The following is a 17,372-nucleotide window of genomic DNA, read 5'->3' as shown; positions in this document are numbered from 1 at the left end:
GAAAAAGGCAGCAGGAAGAGGCAGGACAAAGCAGCAGGGAAAGGCAGCAGGAGAAGCAGCTAGAGGGCACGAGAGCCCAGCTCAGCAGGCGCAGCCGCCTGCCCCAGCAGGATGGCTCCCCAAGAGCTCCGGGGTGCATCGGGGTGACTCCTTCCACAGCCCTGCAACCAGCACTGCCCCCCTTTTACACTGCTAACTCATGGCCCGGGGGGACCGCAGAGACAGGCACCACACCTGAGCCAAAACCTCCAATTTTGAGCCACTCTGCAGTGATTTTCCTCAGTTTACTACAGCACAACACTTCCCTGTGCAGCTGTGTCCCCAGACAGCCCTGCCTGGGGGGGCTTCTGCAGTGCAGAGCACCCCTGCTCCTGGGATGGATGCAGGGATCACCCCTGGGATGGATGCAGGGATCACCCCTGCTCCTGGGATGGATGTAGGGATCACTCCTGGGATGTACATAGGGATCACTCCTGCTCCTGGGATGCACATAAGGGATCACCCCTGCTCCTGGGATGGATGCAGGGCTCACCCCTGGGATGGATGCAGGGATCACTGCTGGGATGGATGCAGGGATCACCCCTGCTCCTGGGATGGATGTAGGGATCACTCCTGGGATGTACATAGGGATCACTCCTGCTCCTGGAATGGATGTAGGGATCACTCCTGCTCCTGGGATGCACATAAGGGATCACTCCTGCTCCTGGGATGGATGTAGGGATCACTCCTGGGATGGATGCAGGGATCACTGCTGGGATGTACATAGGGATCACCCCTGCTCCTGGGATGGATGCAGGGATCACTGCTGGGATGGATGCAGGGATCACTCCTGGGATGTACATAGGGATCACTCCTGCTCCTGGAATGGATGTAGGGATCACTCCTGCTCCTGGGATGCACATAAGGGATCACCCCTGCTCCTGGGATGGATGCAGGGATCACTCCTGGGATGGATGCAGGGATCACTGCTGGGATGGATGCAGGGATCACTCCTGGGATGGATGCAGGGATCACTCCTGCTCCTGGGATGCACATAAGGGATCACAGCTGCTCCTCCAAGGCCCTCCTGACCACAAGATCCACTCATGGAGGGCAACTGCATCCCTGGCAAAAGCTGGCGGCCTGAGAGTCCTTCTGAGGGTCCAGAGGGCAGGAGCCTGACCAGAGTTCTCCGTGGAGGTGAGACTGAAATCAGAGCTTTTAAAAGCTTTTAAAAGCATTGAACTGAAATGCAGGCCATCCACCCCTTAGGAGTTTAACACGAGTGCCTTATTCTGCTTCAGCTCTAATCTGTTCCTAATCAACTTAAGACAAATTTTCTTAAGCCAGATTTACAGCTGTTAAGAAGGATCCAGGCAGCCTTTTGCTCCAGAATTGCCACGTTGATTTTGTGGGAGCATCCACGTCTTTGAAGGGTGGAACAGGGACCATGGAGTCGCAGCCACGTCGGGTGTGGGGTCACAGAGCCAGGGCTGCCCCAGGAGCCCAGCACAGCATCACGTGGACAATGCATCTGCAGATTAACTCTGTCCTAGTTTCTCATAATTAAGCAAGATTAACAGATAAATAGTCCCAGCAGCCACCAGTATGAGTAGCTCAGATTTGTTTCCAGTAAGGCAACAGCGGCCAAGAGAGGTTTGGGCAGCAGCAATGCCCCAAACAACACTTTGGAAGTACAAAGTCTGGTGATTTCTGTGTCCCAAATCCATTTGTTCCATCCACTGCACCACTGCTGCTCACTTGGCATTTAAACCTGCAGCGAAAAGAGCTCGCAGAGGACCCAGTGCTTCAGGCTGGTTTACACAGGAGCCCTGAACACCCACCCAGTTCTGTCCAGAGCTCTCCAGAACCAACTGAAGGCATTTTGGGACTCCTGCTGAAGTGGAAGAATTCTTTAATGTCAAAGCTGCACGGAGACCTGCTAGTGACTGTGGCAAAGGGAACAGAAAAGAGTTTCATGTAATGGCATAAAGTTCTCCAAGGGTCTGAACACTTACATGAAATATTTTGTGACCAAGGTACCAACTGAGATTTTAATCTGCAGAACCCAGCTCAGAAGCATCTGCATTCAGCACTCCCACTGAAGGAGAGTTGCCACGACCCAACTCATTCAGAATCCATCCACCATATCTGCAGGAGTGGAGATCAAGGTCAGTCTAAGCCTATGACTCAAAACCATCTTACCCTGCTCTTCAGGAAGAGGCAGTTTGAATTTAACACAACTTACAGCTAGAGGAGGGAGCACACCTCACATCTGATCATCACTAAGCTTTCAGTCAGGCAAGAATCGAACAAGATCCAAATCACACTAACTTGATAAAGTGCCTGCTGGATGTTCTTAGAGAAACTTCTGCACCCCAGTTCAGTTGGGGTTACTCCTCTGCATCCAGAGCAGAATCAGTTACTTACACTTCTCCAAAGGTGTAGAAGTCTGGTATAACATAGTGCCAGGCTCCTAAAACGCTGGCAGATGATCACTCCAACCCAAACAAGCTGTGACAGGCTGCCAGGTGCCTCAGGTGGGACTGCACAAGGTGTTGTGCAACCACTGATCCAGCTCTTGCACTAAGTGCTGCCAGTGCAGCAATGAAACACAGCAACAAGACTTGAACATGATTAGTATTATCCAACTGCTTTGTTATAAATATATTATATACATTCAAACATCACATTAAAATATTATTCCATTACACCAGAAGAGATTAAGGCTTTATATTATTTACAGAAACAAGCAAGCACCTTAAAAAAAATAAAAAGAACAAAACACCAGTCATTGACATTTCCCTTCTAACATTACGAGTTTGATACCTTGAGCTCTTGAATACAGCTATTTGCAGTGTGCCCAATGCTAGAACTATTTCAAACATTTATTGTCAGGGTAGGAAACACTTAATAGAAGACTCAGCAGTGAGCACTCCACACGAACAGACACATGTGTTGTAGGGTGCCCTCCCTCTCCTCAGAGGCTCCTGAAGTTGAAGGCTTATGCAGAAACTGCTCAATTCCATGTGGAGAGTAGAACAATTTTGTTTTAAGGGAAACTGAAGACACTTGAGGATTGGTGGCCCCTGGAGGAGCGGGATTCTCCAAGTCTGTTCCACATGGCATCAATCAGGCTGAACATGATAGTGAAGACAGAGCTGTACGTGGATCAATCACCGAGTGCATCGAGCAGTCATGATTTATAGGCTTCCATTGCTCCCCCACTGCTCTCACGCAGTGCCCTTGCACTCCAACACCAAGTGACAAACCTGTCACCGCTCTCCCTGTAGGCAGCAGGCTGCTGGGAGGCGTTCAGAAATGTTGATACAACACACGTTTCCTCCGCCCCACGTGCCCCTGGAGCGCCTGTGCTGCCTCTGGCGTGCCCAGTACCTCACGGATACAGCGACGAAGCAAGGTCTAAGGTGTAAGCAGACATGGCTACACAGAAAGGTGCTCAGTGAGAGTAATCATCTTCATTTCAAGTATTGTTTTAAGAATTAGTTCTTTTCATTGCAGTCTGTGTTAGCACTTTTTAGTTTGTGCTTTAGAGTCTGTTATTTCTTTGCAGGTCTTGAATTTGGCTGATGGCTTTATTTTTTTTTTTTTTTCTTTTAAAAACAACATTGGCAACAAGTTAAGGATTGCAGAAGGCTGGCAGAAGTTATTTGATTTTCTGAGCCCATTTCATGTCATCTGCTCTTGGCTTCTCCCCAGTAAGTCCTTGGATGATGTTCTCCAAACATCTCCAAAATCTTATCTTCTCTAACGGATAATTCAGCCAACCTAAGGGATTGCAAAGGAAAAAGAGGATTAGTTTGTCATAGCGTCCAAAGTTCAGCGTTTTTTTAATGAGAAAAAAAAGCAACCCGCCCAATACTGCTAATAATGGTCAGGCTTAAACTCTCAGCACATAGTAGGACTTAAAAATAGCTCTTTGGGTGGCAAGATTTTTGCTACCATCTGTCAAGTCAGGCTTCTTAATTGTACCATGTTTCTACATGACATTCTGCTAATGAGAATTAGATTTTTTTCTTGGCAAAGGTTTCAAAACCCACATGAACCGTTTGTCGAAGCCAATGACAGAATGAAGAACCAGAGTGGTTTAATTCCAGCTGTCTGATTAACTTGATAACTTATTTAGGATTGTGCAACACTGGTGACTGAGCATTCCCACCTGTACAGATAATAAAAGGAAGCTAAAGCTCTCTGCAAAGCTGTCCACCTCTGAGTCAGAATGAGTGGATGCTGAAAATCCAGAAGCCTGGCTTTTAGAAATGAGCATTCCAGGCCAGCTGCAGACATTCTGCTCTTCTGAAGGAAGAGCAGCTTTAGTGAACAAACCCCATTAGTGGCCTGAGCTCAAGACCGCAGGCAATCAGATCTCAGCACCACTGACTGCTCCCTCGGGCTCCGAGTTCCTGCAGCTGGTGACAAATCTTGCCCCACGCTTGCTATGCAGTTTTGCCAAGAGCCTGTGAGAGCACAGTGGGCTGCCTGGCTCTGCAGTGTCTCACAGTGTCCTGGCAGGGGCCCTGCAGGGCGCAGTACCCGTGGTGATGCAGAAGTAGGTCTCGTGTGGGGACACGTGGTGGATCCTGTGGTGCTTCCGGGGCAGGATGATGTGCCAGTCCTGGAGGAATATGACCCAGCGTGGAAGGCCAAAGTACGTGTGGGACCACTTGTGGATCTGGTTCGTCATGGTTATGAAGATGATGAGGGCAAAGACGTAACACTCCCAGGGACAGGTCTCACACAGCGCCTCTGCAAAACACCACGGGCAGCTGGGACCAGCAGCCATGGAAAGGCACCCTTCTGCCAGCACAGCGTGCTGCCCAGCCACAGCTGCCTGCTGCTGCAGGAGCTGCCAACGGCCTCACCAGAGCTGCTCTGGCAGAAGTGTCACAAGAGCCAGTGAGCCACGAGCAATTCCCAAATGTCACAAGACAGGCTGGGAAGTGCCAGAATCTGTCAACACACCATAAACAGGAAGTCAAACTGAGTTTACCAGCCATCAGATTAATTTGACCCTTCAGTTCTTGACTTGTGCTTTGCACGTAAAGTACTCGTGCACAGAGATGAAGCATTGTTTTGTGTGACACACTTTGGAACAATGAGTTTCCCCAGATGTTCACAGCTTGGTCCCTCTTACAAAAAAAGTATTTAGCACAACTTCTAATCTTCCTTCACAGCTCTCCAGCCCCAGATTCCCTGCTGAGCTAGAGAACCTCACTATGCCACCTTTTGCCACACCTCAAAGGAAAGAAAAGTTTCCCTCCCTCCTGCTGGGAGCACCATGCTTCCAACAGCTATTTCTTGTCATATCACATCCACGGATTCCTCCAAACTTCACACGGACAAATGTTCATTCAATAGCAACAAGAACACTAAATCCACAGCAGTCAGAAGTAACAGCTTACCTGGGGAAAAAGAAACAAATTTGTAAGCCATGTTTGCCAAGGGGACCAGTGTCATGAAGCAGTTGTCTCCATTGGTCTCTATGAAATCATGTCTGGTGATTGCTGTGGGGTCAATATGGTGTTCCCTAAAGGGTCTGATGAAAGCCTGGGAAAACAATTGGATAAACACAACAGCACACTCAATAATGGTCTTGGACAAGAAAAATATTCCAAAAAAATAACCCCAACAAACCCTCTCATACACTCAAATCTGATGATTGAGTTGAAGAGAATTCATAGGACAAAGCATGTAAACGGGATTCAAACTTTTGCCATGACACTTCATAAAATTTGATTTACATTTGCAAAGCAATTCAGTTCCCCCACACAAATCCAGGTTTTCTTTGCTTTTCAGTTTTCTTCTTCTAAAATTTCACTTAGGACCTTTAGTATATAATCTTAAAAACAAAGCATCAGCACCCTAATTTCCCAGGCAAAATAAGCCTGTGAAATTCACTTGCTAAGCAGAATCAACCAAGGGAAAAAAAAAAAAAAAACTAAAAGAATAGGATTCAGCCTACCATATTTATGGGCTACAGATGCCAGCACTAACAGACTAAATGCAAATTAAGTGACTGGACAAAGCAGTGGAAGACAAACACACCATACAGAAGTCACCTCTGGGAGCAGAAATCACATCTGAACACACAGAGCAATTGTTTTACTGTGTGGGACACAGTTACTGATTTGCCTTTAACACTTCCAGCATGTCCAGCCTGTGCAGAGGTGTGCTGAGCAGCCTCAGCTCGTGGTTATTTAGTGCAGAGTCTCTAGCAGTAGGGTTTTTAAAAGTTATTTAAACTGTGGTCCAGAGAGACAGGGGTTTAAGACTACTAAGTCTATTGAAGGTGAACAAAAAAGCTAAACTCAACAGTTTTAATTCTGCTGTTGTAGTTTGTGTAACTCTGGATAATAACAAGGAATAGCCCACTTTTTTTTTTTTTTTTTTTTTTAATAATGATCCTTCTAATATTGCACTGTGAGGAGTAATTAATGGTAGCTGTTAAGAAATTTAATTAAGAAAACAGATTGTTGCTTACTACAGAAGCCAGTGCACCTTCCACTAAGCAACTGGGATTTGTAGCTGCAGGTGTACAATACATATCAAATTAAATCTTCAGTCACCAGCATTCTAGTGTTACTGTGTTACAAGAGGAGCCCACAGAAGAGGGAACTGGGAAGATTCTTCCTGGAGCAGCCTCATGTTTGACAAAATTTTAGGAGTTCAGAGGCAGGGACAACTCTCCAAATCTGTGCTCCTGACCTTCTGAACATGCACAGTGCCCAGCCAGAGCTCACTGTGCGCTGAGAGGTCTGCAAACCTGGCACTGCCACACCGCCAGCCTCAGGGCAGGTGACAGAATGGAGCAGTGCCAGCTGGCAGGTGTCCCCGGCCAGGTGCACCACGGCCCTGCCCAGCAGTGCCCAGGCCCCTCCCTGGGCTGGGTGTGGCACAGAGCCCAGCCCAGCTGGGAGCACTGGCCCTGCTGCAGAAAGGCACTGCAGGGCTTTCTCGAGCTGAAGAATAACGATGTCAGACCTTTCCAACGATGGGGAGCTCCACAGATCCCCAGGTATCTGCTCCCCAGTGGAACAGTCCCGAGAGGAAGTCGGCCGTAATAACTCCTGCAACTTGAATGAGAGAGAGAGAGGGTCAGACAAAGACTGCATTCTTACTGACTCACTCACATCTTACTCTTATTTCAGAAGTTTACTTGTTTATCTGCCTCTAACTTAGATATTTACAACCACATGAGATCTACCCAGTCTGAATAAACATATGGTCAGGCAATTAGGAAAAAGAGGTTAGCAAGACACTATTTGGACAGCAGCAATCTTCATTAAATCTGTATTTGTGTTTAGCCCATCCCCTACAGAACAGAAATACCTCCCCTAGTGGGTACCTTTTGCTTAGCTGACCCCTCACCTCTGCAGGCCTTCCCCTCACTGTTCATTTTCAGAAAGGGAGAAGAAATAAAAAAGCTCTTCTCCTATTATAAATCAGCCCCTGCTGTTGAATCCATTATCCAGTTGGCCCAAACTCTTAAATGCAGCAGGAGACACTTCATTCTTTATCTACCCCTTACTGCACTGAAGACAGCTTATTTTCTAAGCAGTAAATTCTGTGCATTTGTTCTTGTTTCAGACCTCACAGGCAGGCTACAGAAGAGCGGGTGGGACACAATAGCGTTTAGAGCAGCTGAAAGGGCAAGCAGCCTGGCTTCAGGAGAAGATATCCAAACAACACTTCTCTTTGCAAGGACTCAAATGCCATTCTCACTGAGGTAATGCCCCCATTAGCCTGCCTGGCCTCCAGCTGCTGCATCATCCCAGTGAAATAGCTGCAGGAACAGCAACACAAATTGAGCAAAATACTGACAGTTCAATAGATGCTCCTCGTGTTGCTTTGATGTCAGCTGGTAAAGGGAAGAATGGAGGGTGCCTGGAGCAGTGCATTATACTAAAGCAACTGGGAGAAAACCTAACTACCAGCAATCTTGTTCCAGCTGTAGTGCAGCAGGGTGTGCTCTCTCCTCTGCACTTGTGGAGGGTGAGTCGCAACAAAAGAGCAAGAGCTGTGCTGAGGTTCCACATAAGCAGCACGGTGACACTCGGTGTGTGTCCTGTCCCCGGGCTCAGAGGACACATCCCACTGATGAACTGGGCTCAGCATCCTCCCACACCCAGCACTGGCCTCACTGAACAAGGCAAGACCAAGGCACAGGAGTTCAGCTGCTGCTCAGAGGTGGCAGAAGATCTCCATGCTCTGTCATCGAGGCTGGGAGGGCGAGAGGACACTGGCAGCTCTGAGCGTGGGTGAAATGTTAACCACAGTCAGAAAAGGCAAGATAACCCAGCTCAGGTGTAGAACTGCAAACAGTGGATTCAACACTCCCCAGAAGGCAGCTCAGGGCAGCGTTAGGGAAGTCCTGATCCACACATATTAGCTTTCCCCCAGCTCCCTGAGAGAGGGGCGAGGATCGGCCCATCCAGGGGTGATCCCCGAGGAGGAGGCGATGCTCGGAGCACACAGAAGGAGAGCAGGACACGAGCTGCAGGACTTGCTCACAACACTGGGATTTTTTTGGTTTGCAAGTAGACTGCAGAATAAGGAGGAAGGAAGGCAGCCCAGCACACAGGCAGCCCAAACTCCAACCAGTATCCAAGCAAACACTGGACTGCCACACACATTTGCTGGAAATGCTGCTCTGTCCTGTTTCCCCAAGCTTGTCATCCTCTGTGTGGGCACCTCCCAGGCACAACACCAGGTGCCTCTCCCCACAGCAGGACACGTGGCTGGACAAGCAACTGCCCCAAACACACCACGGACACAAGACAGCTCTGTCTGGCTCAGAAATCAGGGAATGTGTAGGGTTTGTGACCAGGAAAGGCCCCTCTCCACCTCTTCACTGCTTCAGTCAAACTGAGAGACAACCTGCAACCTCTGCTCTTGTGGGTGACTCTCAAACCACTTCCCGTGGCCAGGCTGCTCCCGGGGCCCGTGGAAGGAGGAGGCCCCACAAGAGCTTTGAGAGACAAGACTGCTGTGCACATTTACCACTAAAAGTTGCACTTCACCAAAATTTCAGGAGCTGAGCGTAAGCTTGGCTTTGTGTAGATAGAATGATCAAATTGTAACCTGGAAGTCTTACATCAAAGCATACGAAGTTTCATAGTTACTGTAAAAATGCAGTTAGAGTCTCTGCAGAGGAAGAAACCAGGATACTATGTTATTAAATAACTTGATGCTATTGTGTAACATCCCTGAGAAGCACAGTCGTGTTTAATCGGTGACTGTATGAACTGGTTGAACAGCATTAAAGGGTTGGTGTGGCTAACTTCACACACAAAAATAGCTTGTTGTCTAAATATCAATATGCCAAAGTACCGGTTGCTTGTCACTTAGATGCTTATGCAAATAAAATGCCTTAGTCACCTGGAGTCCCCATTTAGTGACTTCCAGTACAGAGAAGGCAGGGGTTTGATATTATGGCAAGATACAAGGCTAAGATTATAATCCCTGGACATGCCAATGAGTATAGACTACAGCAGCTTGAAAGAAAAAAAAGAAGAGTTCATAAATTTGGCTAATAAAGCTGAGGAACTTTCAGTCAGAACTGGACCTGAGGGTGCCCACAAGCAGGGCTGGGACAGCAAATGCATCACTACAGCAGTTTTATCACACTGTAACCAGGGCTGCCAACAAGCCCTGTCTGCAGAACCCGCACTCCAGGGACAGGAACAGCCTGGGCTCCGTCACAGCAGCTCCCCTGGCAAGCCTGGCACAGCGCTCACAGAGCAGACACTTCCCCTTGGGGCTACTCCCTGCTCTGGGAATGCCTTGGGACCAACGCCCTGCCTCCAGCAATGCCCCCCGAGCAGGGCACACCCCCATCAGCCTGGGGGAGCAGCCACAGCAGCTGGGACACTGCAGTGAAAGGAGGTCCCCAAGGAATCGGGGTCCTGTCTCCTCCAGGGCTGAGCAGCAGCAGATCTTAAAGCAAACACTCATCCAGAAAAGCACAGCTTGGCTCAGAATCACCACCTGATAAACTTAAGCCTCCAGCCAAACTCTGCTGTAACCTTAAGAGTGCCCCTGACAGCTGGGCAGGCAGACAGAGGTGCCTTTGTCCCCTGGCACGCCCGTGGGGACACAGATGGGGCCATGGGGACACAGATGGGGCCGTGGGGACACAGATGGGGCCGTGCCCCCAGTGGGGCCGTGCCCCAGCGTGGCTGCAGTGCCAGGGCAGGAGCCTCGGCAGCCCCTGCCCCACAGGAGCTGCAGCACACCAAGTCCATCCCCAGCCCCAGTGACACAAAGAACAGATCATGGTGCCAGCACCACCTGCTGAGGGCAAACCAGCAGTAACTGTACCAGGTCACTTCGCTTCCAAGAGCAACAGCCCCCTCCTCCTCCTCCTCCTCCTCCTCCTCCTCCTCCTCCTCCTCCTCGTGGTGCCCCACCGGCCGGGCTCCACGGGAACCGCCCCGGTTCTGCCCAAGGGATCCACAGCAGGCAGCACACAAACCCTGCTGCTGCAACACAGAGGTATCTGCACAGGGGAACAGAACCAAAGCTCTGTCTCTTTAATCACAGCTTGTGGAGTTTCCCTCTTTAAGAGATGATGCAGCTGAGAATGGAAGCACAAAGTTACCCACAGCTACCAAGTACCTGATGGTTACTTCAGGTGACAAACAACTTACTTGGACCAGCACTGGAGTAAAGGATCATTTTCCTTTGCTAGCTGAGATTTCTGGTGCAATTTCAAGAACCTTTTAAAACAAAATTTCAGGTGGAAACTCATTTAAATGCACATAATAAATCCAAGATGAAGTGCCATCCTTGGAGCTGTGAGGCAGCAGGATGTGGACACCTGAGCCACGTGCCCAGCACTCACTTCAGCCACCACTGATGTCTCTGGAGTGTTTTTTCTCCAACGTGTGCCACAGCTTTTGTATGTTACACACTCATGTCTGGCTCTGCAATGCAGCTGACCAAGGGCAGCCCTGCAGAGCTGCTGGAGCTTGAAACAAAGAGGTTCTGGGCCTTGGTGAGATCCAGTTTCTAGTTTGAAACTGCACTAAGTGATTTCTTCCTGTGAGCTCTCTCTGGCTAACCCACAACCTCTGCAATACTGAAAAATGTAGCTCAAATGGGTTAAAAAAAAAAATCAGTTGCCCATCTTTCAAGAGAGCAGTAATTAATTGTAGCTTGTATCATGTCACAAGATGTTCCTAAAGATATCTGCCCTATGTGGGGCAGTTCCTAGGAATATAAACAGGTTACAACACAAAGTTAACACTTCCTTTTTCTGTAAGACTGCAATGAACAGTCCCTATCACAAACAAATGTGACTGCAGATAACAGTCACATGCCTGAAACAAGTCAACCAACTTGGAAAAAAGGGATTTAAAACCCAATACAAAAATTGGAGGAAGGAGAGGAAAATGAAAACCAAGATTCATGCTGTAATTTGCCAAACTTTTTATCTAGATGTTATTAATATATGAACTATATACTCAGCTCATGTATATTGAATATGCTGGACACCACAAGCTCACCTGAAGGCATGAGGGCTTTCAAGCCTGATATTACATGTCTTGGTGAGGTTTTTCTGCTTACCACACAAGAATCCCTTTGCCAGCCTTGTTGCTGGCACTACCAACCTTCGATTGCAGTGGCAGAGGCTGCTCTGGTTCTGTGGCACTGCTGGGATGGTGTCCTGCAGTGGGAAACACGGGGGTGTTCAGGCTCCCTCACAGCCCCATTGCCAGCCAGGGCAGCCTGAGTTTACTGGGTGCTCGTGTGCATGCAAATAGAACACCAGACTCAGATCTGCACAACTCTCAGCTTGCAGGAAGAGGAACAGCTCCATGGCTGCCCAGCAGCTCAGGATATCCAGAACAGAGCATGCCTGGAGTTAGCACAAGCCACAGCAGAAATCCATCCTCTGCCTACTCTTTTTCTTTTCTTTCTTTTTTTCTTTTTTTTTTTTTTTTTCAGTGAAGAAGGGAAGGAAATTGTCTCATCCTTGCTGAACCTGGAAGACAAGAGAGTCCCGTGGCTCTCCCTGCCCAGCAAGCTCATCTTTAGTCAGCAGGACATGACACAGCCTGAGCTGCTCTGAACCAAGGCCACCGAGGTGTCCCCAGTGCTGCGCTCCCCTGCAGGCCCTGAGTGACTGAGCAGGGCCAGGGCACCTGTGTGCCACACTGCCCCAGCACTCAGGGAGGGACACTCGGGGAGGGACTGCTGCCAGCACAGCAGGGACAGGTCTCTCTGTCCCGAGAATCTCCAGGTTAAGGCACTTACAGCATTGCTCGTGTTACAATTCCCCGTGCCTCTAAAGGCACAAAGAAAGAAGCTGTGACACGGCCTTTAATTACAGACACGGGGTTCAGCCTCAGTGGAACGATGCAGAATGTTCAAGTACTTCATTTCCTAAAGGAAAATATGTATTTACAGAAGAGCACACAGAGGGCCCCCGTGCAGTGAACAGGTCTGTGCAGCAGAACAGATCCAGCCCACTGGAACAGATTCCCAAAGACCTGGCGGGAACTGGGTCTAGAGCTCTGTCTTTATTAGCAGAATGTTTATTTTATGACTTCAGATCAAGGTCAACATTCCAAACCAAGCCCGAGGGAAGCTGTCAATGGAACACGCCTCACCCTGTGGGTGACTCAGGATTCCCAGTTGTGCCCATGGAGCTGCTCACGTATTTAGGAATCAGGACTTTTATGGATATGATTTGCACAATATGCAATAAAACCTAATAATCACTGTGAATCACAGACATCATTCACACTTCACCTGGAGAAATAATGTATTGAAGGCAGCAAAACAAGATAGCCTGAGGCACTTACTATTTTATGGCACTCATTTTGGTACACACTATCAATTATTTCCACACCACTTTATTTACACAGAATCCAGATTCTGCTACTTTAATCATTCACTACTACTTAAATAATACTATCAGTGAATCGGCTGCTTTATCAGTTAAACTGGTAACCAGGATATCAGAGAACTCCAGCTTTTATCAATATTAACTTTGAGATGAAAGCCAGCTGCAAACAGACTGCACCACAGGTTAACCATCATCGCTGACTCTCTTGTCTGGTCTGCCCTCATCCCTGAGGAGCAGCTCCCATGCCATGTTCTCTCCATTCCTCCCAACAGCTGCTCCTCATCAGCTGAGAGCAGGCAAGACTGAATTAGGCCAAGAGAGCTGCTGTGACTCACAGTGGAGGACACTGCTCCCCCCAGCCCCAACAAAGCCAACAACCTCTACACAGCCATCAGGAATCGCCACGTCCCAGCTTTGGCAGGAATGCAGAGCTTCTCTTATGTACCACTGCTTGAACCAGTGCAGTGTTTTGGGTGGGTTTTGTTTGTTTTGTTTGAACTCATTCACTGACAATGAACAAGTACCATTCTCTTCTGAAACACACACCCCACACAGGTTATAGGAAAGCCATTTTTTTCTAAAGCACAGGAGCTGAACATTCTATCAGAATCCTTCACTGGTTCTTCCTCTCCTCCACAGAAGAGGTGGAATCAACTTTTCTTATACTCCTGGAAAAAGTCATCATTCAGGATAATAAAGGTCAAATATCACATCCTGACATAAAAGCACAATTCTCCATAATTCCTGTGTTCAGTCTGCAGTCCCCAGAAATGAAGCCAGTTTGATGCCTGAAGCACCTTTTATGACATTTCCTGTCCAGCAAGCTCATCTTTGAGCTTTTGCTTTCTGGAAAGTTCTTGTGAATATTTTTGTCGAACAACGTATTTTGTTTCCAACTCTGATCATTTTGACAGCTCTTTTCCTTCTCAATAGTCCTTACACTTGCAGTGACTACACAAGAACACCAAACTTACTCAGCTGCATCAAAACTTCCCCTCTGAGAGACTGAGAAGCCACTGAAATGTAAAGACAAAGCAGTGACACATTTTGCAGATGGCCTCAGCTCCAGAGGCTCACACACAAATGTCCCTGTCCTTTTTCCAACAGCAAGCCAACCTAAAGGATCCCACACGACGGGAGCCTTGCCTTGAGCAGGCAGCAAACAGCTCCTACTTACATATCCCAACGAGAACCGAGGGCGTGTGCTCCAGCCGCAAGTACAAGAGGAGATTGTAAAAATTGAAGCAGATCAGAGAGAAGCATAAGATGACAGAGATCCATTCTTGCAGTCTCTTTCCTGTTGGAAAGAACAAGGGAAAAAGCATGCTTTACTTTTATCTGAGAGGACATTTTGAAGCCTGAAATAACAGAGACAGACCATTCTACTGCCTGGATGACTTGCTCTGTTTGTCTGGCAGGGAACTGAAACAGAAACTTATTTATCCATGGGAGGTGCACACCTTCTTAAATGACATCCCTCTTCCCCAAGCCACTACTACCCTCTTCCTCTTGCCCTTGTCCAATTAACAGGGCCAAATCAGACATCATTTCACACTGTCCTAGTTTCCCTCTCCCTGAGATTGCTGGCATAAATTTCCTCCACGTCATATCTTTTCTCAATTTGCATTTCATCCAATATTCAGTGTTGCTGGAAGGGCTGAATCTGGGAACAAATTTCTGGCCTCAAACATATTTAAATCACCTTGTGATCTGTAGTATTTACAAGCTCTAAGATTTTAAACAAAGCTGTTGTACTAACAGGAAAAAGCACCATTCTCACCATTCTGTATTTTGGTGGCCCTGGAATGGCTCATCTAACGTCACAAGTATTCCCCTGAAGCTTCTCCCTGAACTGTTGTCTTGTCTGTGCCTTCCTGCTCCCAGGCAAAGGCTGGCAACTCCCAGCCACTCGGAGATGACAAGGGACAGAACAAGAAAAGAGAAAGAACTGGCACAAATTCTCTCCTGCACCTTGCTGTACCACTTCGTACCTGTACAAAAAATCATTTACTGCCTATAAAAAGGGAACAGGCACATCAGAGTATGTGAGCACTTGGAGTATCAGGTTAGCACAGAAAGCTGCTCCCTGCTCTTCACTGCTGGATCCCCACCAGGCACCGAGCGCAGGGAACACTCAGGGTGAGACCTGCAGGATTAGGGCACAGAAACAGACCTTTAATACCCAAGGCCAAGAAGATCCGAGCTGTCAGCAGAAGGGCCAGGCTGCAGGCAGCTCTTCCTGCCCTCAGGAGCTGCCAGGCCAGTCCCTGCCTGTTCTAGGGGTCAGCAGGCACAGCCTCCTCTGGCCCAGGGCTCCCTGGAGCACTCACCCCACAGCCCCTGCCCGGTCCCTCTGGCAAAGCAGAGCACAAGGGGGGCTCAGGGGGGGCTCCAGAGAGGTGCACGTGCTCTCCCAGGAGCAGAGGCACCCTCAGGCCTGGCGTGTGTTCAGCTTCTGTCCTACTCCTCCTTCCTCTCTGCTGACCTAATGCCTGATCAAATTTCTCCTCCTAAATGCTAAATCAAGTCCTCCTTCTCACTGTACCACGCAACGAGCAGGGAAAGTAGGAACGTAAATGGAGGATCAGTCTTATCTCCAACGTGCCTACAAGGCGATATTTGAAAGTGTGAACAAAGACTTTGACAGGTCAGTTTTAGACGTTCTAGAAGGGCCATGGGTATATAAATTAACACTCTCTGCAGCAGCAGAGGAGAGAATAGTAAAATTAAATTAAGACACAAGAACAGCCATATTTGACAGCAGCATCAGGTCACAACGTGGGTGATTCTATAAAGAGATCCCTGGAGTAATGAAAGTAAGAGTTAATTAACACTCACTTCCTGCATAAGAAAACCACACCCTGATTAGAGGAGCTAAGTGGGTAGATCCTCATGGAACAATTAGCTGAGTGCTGGAAAAGAGGCTGGCAAGTCCCCTGAGCTCAGTGTGTGCTAACACCTCTGTGGTCTGAACACAGGGATCCAGCAAGGCCGCCGAGACATTCAGGTTCAAAAATGCAGCCTCAGCTCTGCACTGGGAAGGCAAATCAGTCAAGGAACTGAGTCAGCGCTGATAACTTGTGTTTAAAGGGCACTCAAACCCCAAAGTCTGGGAAGGAATGAATTACCAAAGCCACAGATATGTGCTTAAAGAAATCAGGGAAATATTCCAGTCATGTTCACTCTGCACAATTCAATGCAATCCCCATTCCTATGAATTCAGAATTTGAACATGATACACTTCCACCATAATACATATTCTGGCATTGCTTATGTAAATTATTTATGTAATTCCAGAAGAAACCTGCATATCTAATACACCCTCAGCTCCCTGACATATCACTGTACGTGTGCCACGGCCAGCGAGAAGGGCAGCAAGCTCTCTGGGGAGGAAAATCTTTTCCTTATGAGCCAGAGCAGTGGTAAAATCAGTGAGTGCTTTTGTGTAAAGCACAGGAATCGGTCCCAGATGGACCAGAGCAGCTGAAAGGTGTCACAAAGGGCCTGCTCAAGGCAAGCTCAAGGGCAGCAAAAGAAACTGAAACGGGCAGACTTGCCCCAGTCACACAAACAAACAAAGGCCTTGGATTTCTTATCTTCACTCTGTGTGAGTAAGAAGACCTACTTGTGCAGGAATTGCCCTGGATGTGCAAGCTGGGCTCAGCTGATCTGCTGGAAACCACAAGATACCGAAAACACATCTTGCCTTCCCCAATTCTTCACCAGAGAATGGATTCACTAGGAATGGCAGCAATACCCAGCACCGCTCACACTTGTGAGCTAAAAACAAACGCTGCTTTTTTTCACAGGGAATTTGCAATTATTTCCACAGCACAGTCAAACAGCCATTTACTGAGCGCCCAAACGACAAACTGAAGCTTGTTCGGCGAGTTCCAAGCTCCGCTTAGAGCGGAACAGGAATGCGAGCATCCCCGCGCCGCGTTCTGAGGGACCAGGCCGGGAGGGCGGCTCCGGGCAGGGGTCCCGAGGGCAAGGCTGCCGTTGTTCCCGAGCGCCGCGGCCGCACCTGCCCACCTGCGCGAGAGGGACAGCTTGGCTTTCCGCCTGCCGCCTCCGGCGAGCGGAGCGTCCCTTCCCCTCCGGGCAGTTTCTGCCGGCAAACGCTCCCGCCCGCGGCCCGGCCCGTGCCGCGGCCCCGCTCGGAGCCCCGCGCTGCCCCCGCCGGGCCGAGGGCCGGCAGCCCCGGGCCGCCGCCGGGCCCTCCCCGCTCTTCCGGAGCCGCGCGGGAGCGGCCGGGGGAGAACCGGGCCCGCGGGGAGCCGGCCGCGGCAGAACCGGGCCCGCGGAGAACGGCGCCCGAGGGGGAACGGGCGCCGGGGGAGCCACGGCGAGCAGCCGGCCCGAGGGCCCCGCCCGCCCGCGCCGCCTCACCTGGCGAGTAGAGCTCGGCCAGCTCGCGGGCCCCGGCGTGCTGAGCGCCCCAGCGCCGCCCGCCGCCCTCGGGCTCCTCCGCGGCCTGGTCCCGCGGCGCGGCCGCCCCCGGGCCGCTCTGGGCCAT

General features: G+C 49.3%; 1 protein-coding gene across 2 annotated transcripts; it reads right to left on the bottom strand.

Annotated features, from left to right (window-relative positions):
• Positions 1 to 2,616: 2,616 nt before the first annotated feature.
• Positions 2,617 to 17,372, bottom strand: PEDS1 (plasmanylethanolamine desaturase 1). Of its 2 annotated transcripts, none has more exons than XM_053992705.1 (6): positions 17,246 to 17,372; positions 14,031 to 14,150; positions 6,982 to 7,073; positions 5,403 to 5,547; positions 4,534 to 4,746; positions 2,617 to 3,768 (listed from the first exon to the last, which is right to left on the bottom strand). In XM_053992705.1, exons 1-6 carry the CDS (start codon positions 17,370 to 17,372, stop codon positions 3,647 to 3,649), a joined length of 819 nt encoding a protein of 272 aa, XP_053848680.1. In that variant the 3' UTR covers positions 2,617 to 3,646. The 2 variants fall into 2 exon arrangements, with proteins under 2 accessions (XP_053848680.1, XP_053848681.1); XM_053992706.1 differs by lacking the exon at positions 17,246 to 17,372 and adding an exon at positions 16,479 to 16,559.

The sequence above is a fragment of the Vidua macroura genome, chromosome 17 (genome assembly GCF_024509145.1).
Source record: "Vidua macroura isolate BioBank_ID:100142 chromosome 17, ASM2450914v1, whole genome shotgun sequence".
In the NCBI taxonomy this organism is placed as follows: domain Eukaryota; kingdom Metazoa; phylum Chordata; class Aves; order Passeriformes; family Viduidae; genus Vidua; species Vidua macroura.
Note: the sequence above shows the minus strand (reverse complement) of the source record. Positions and strands in the feature narration are given on the sequence as shown.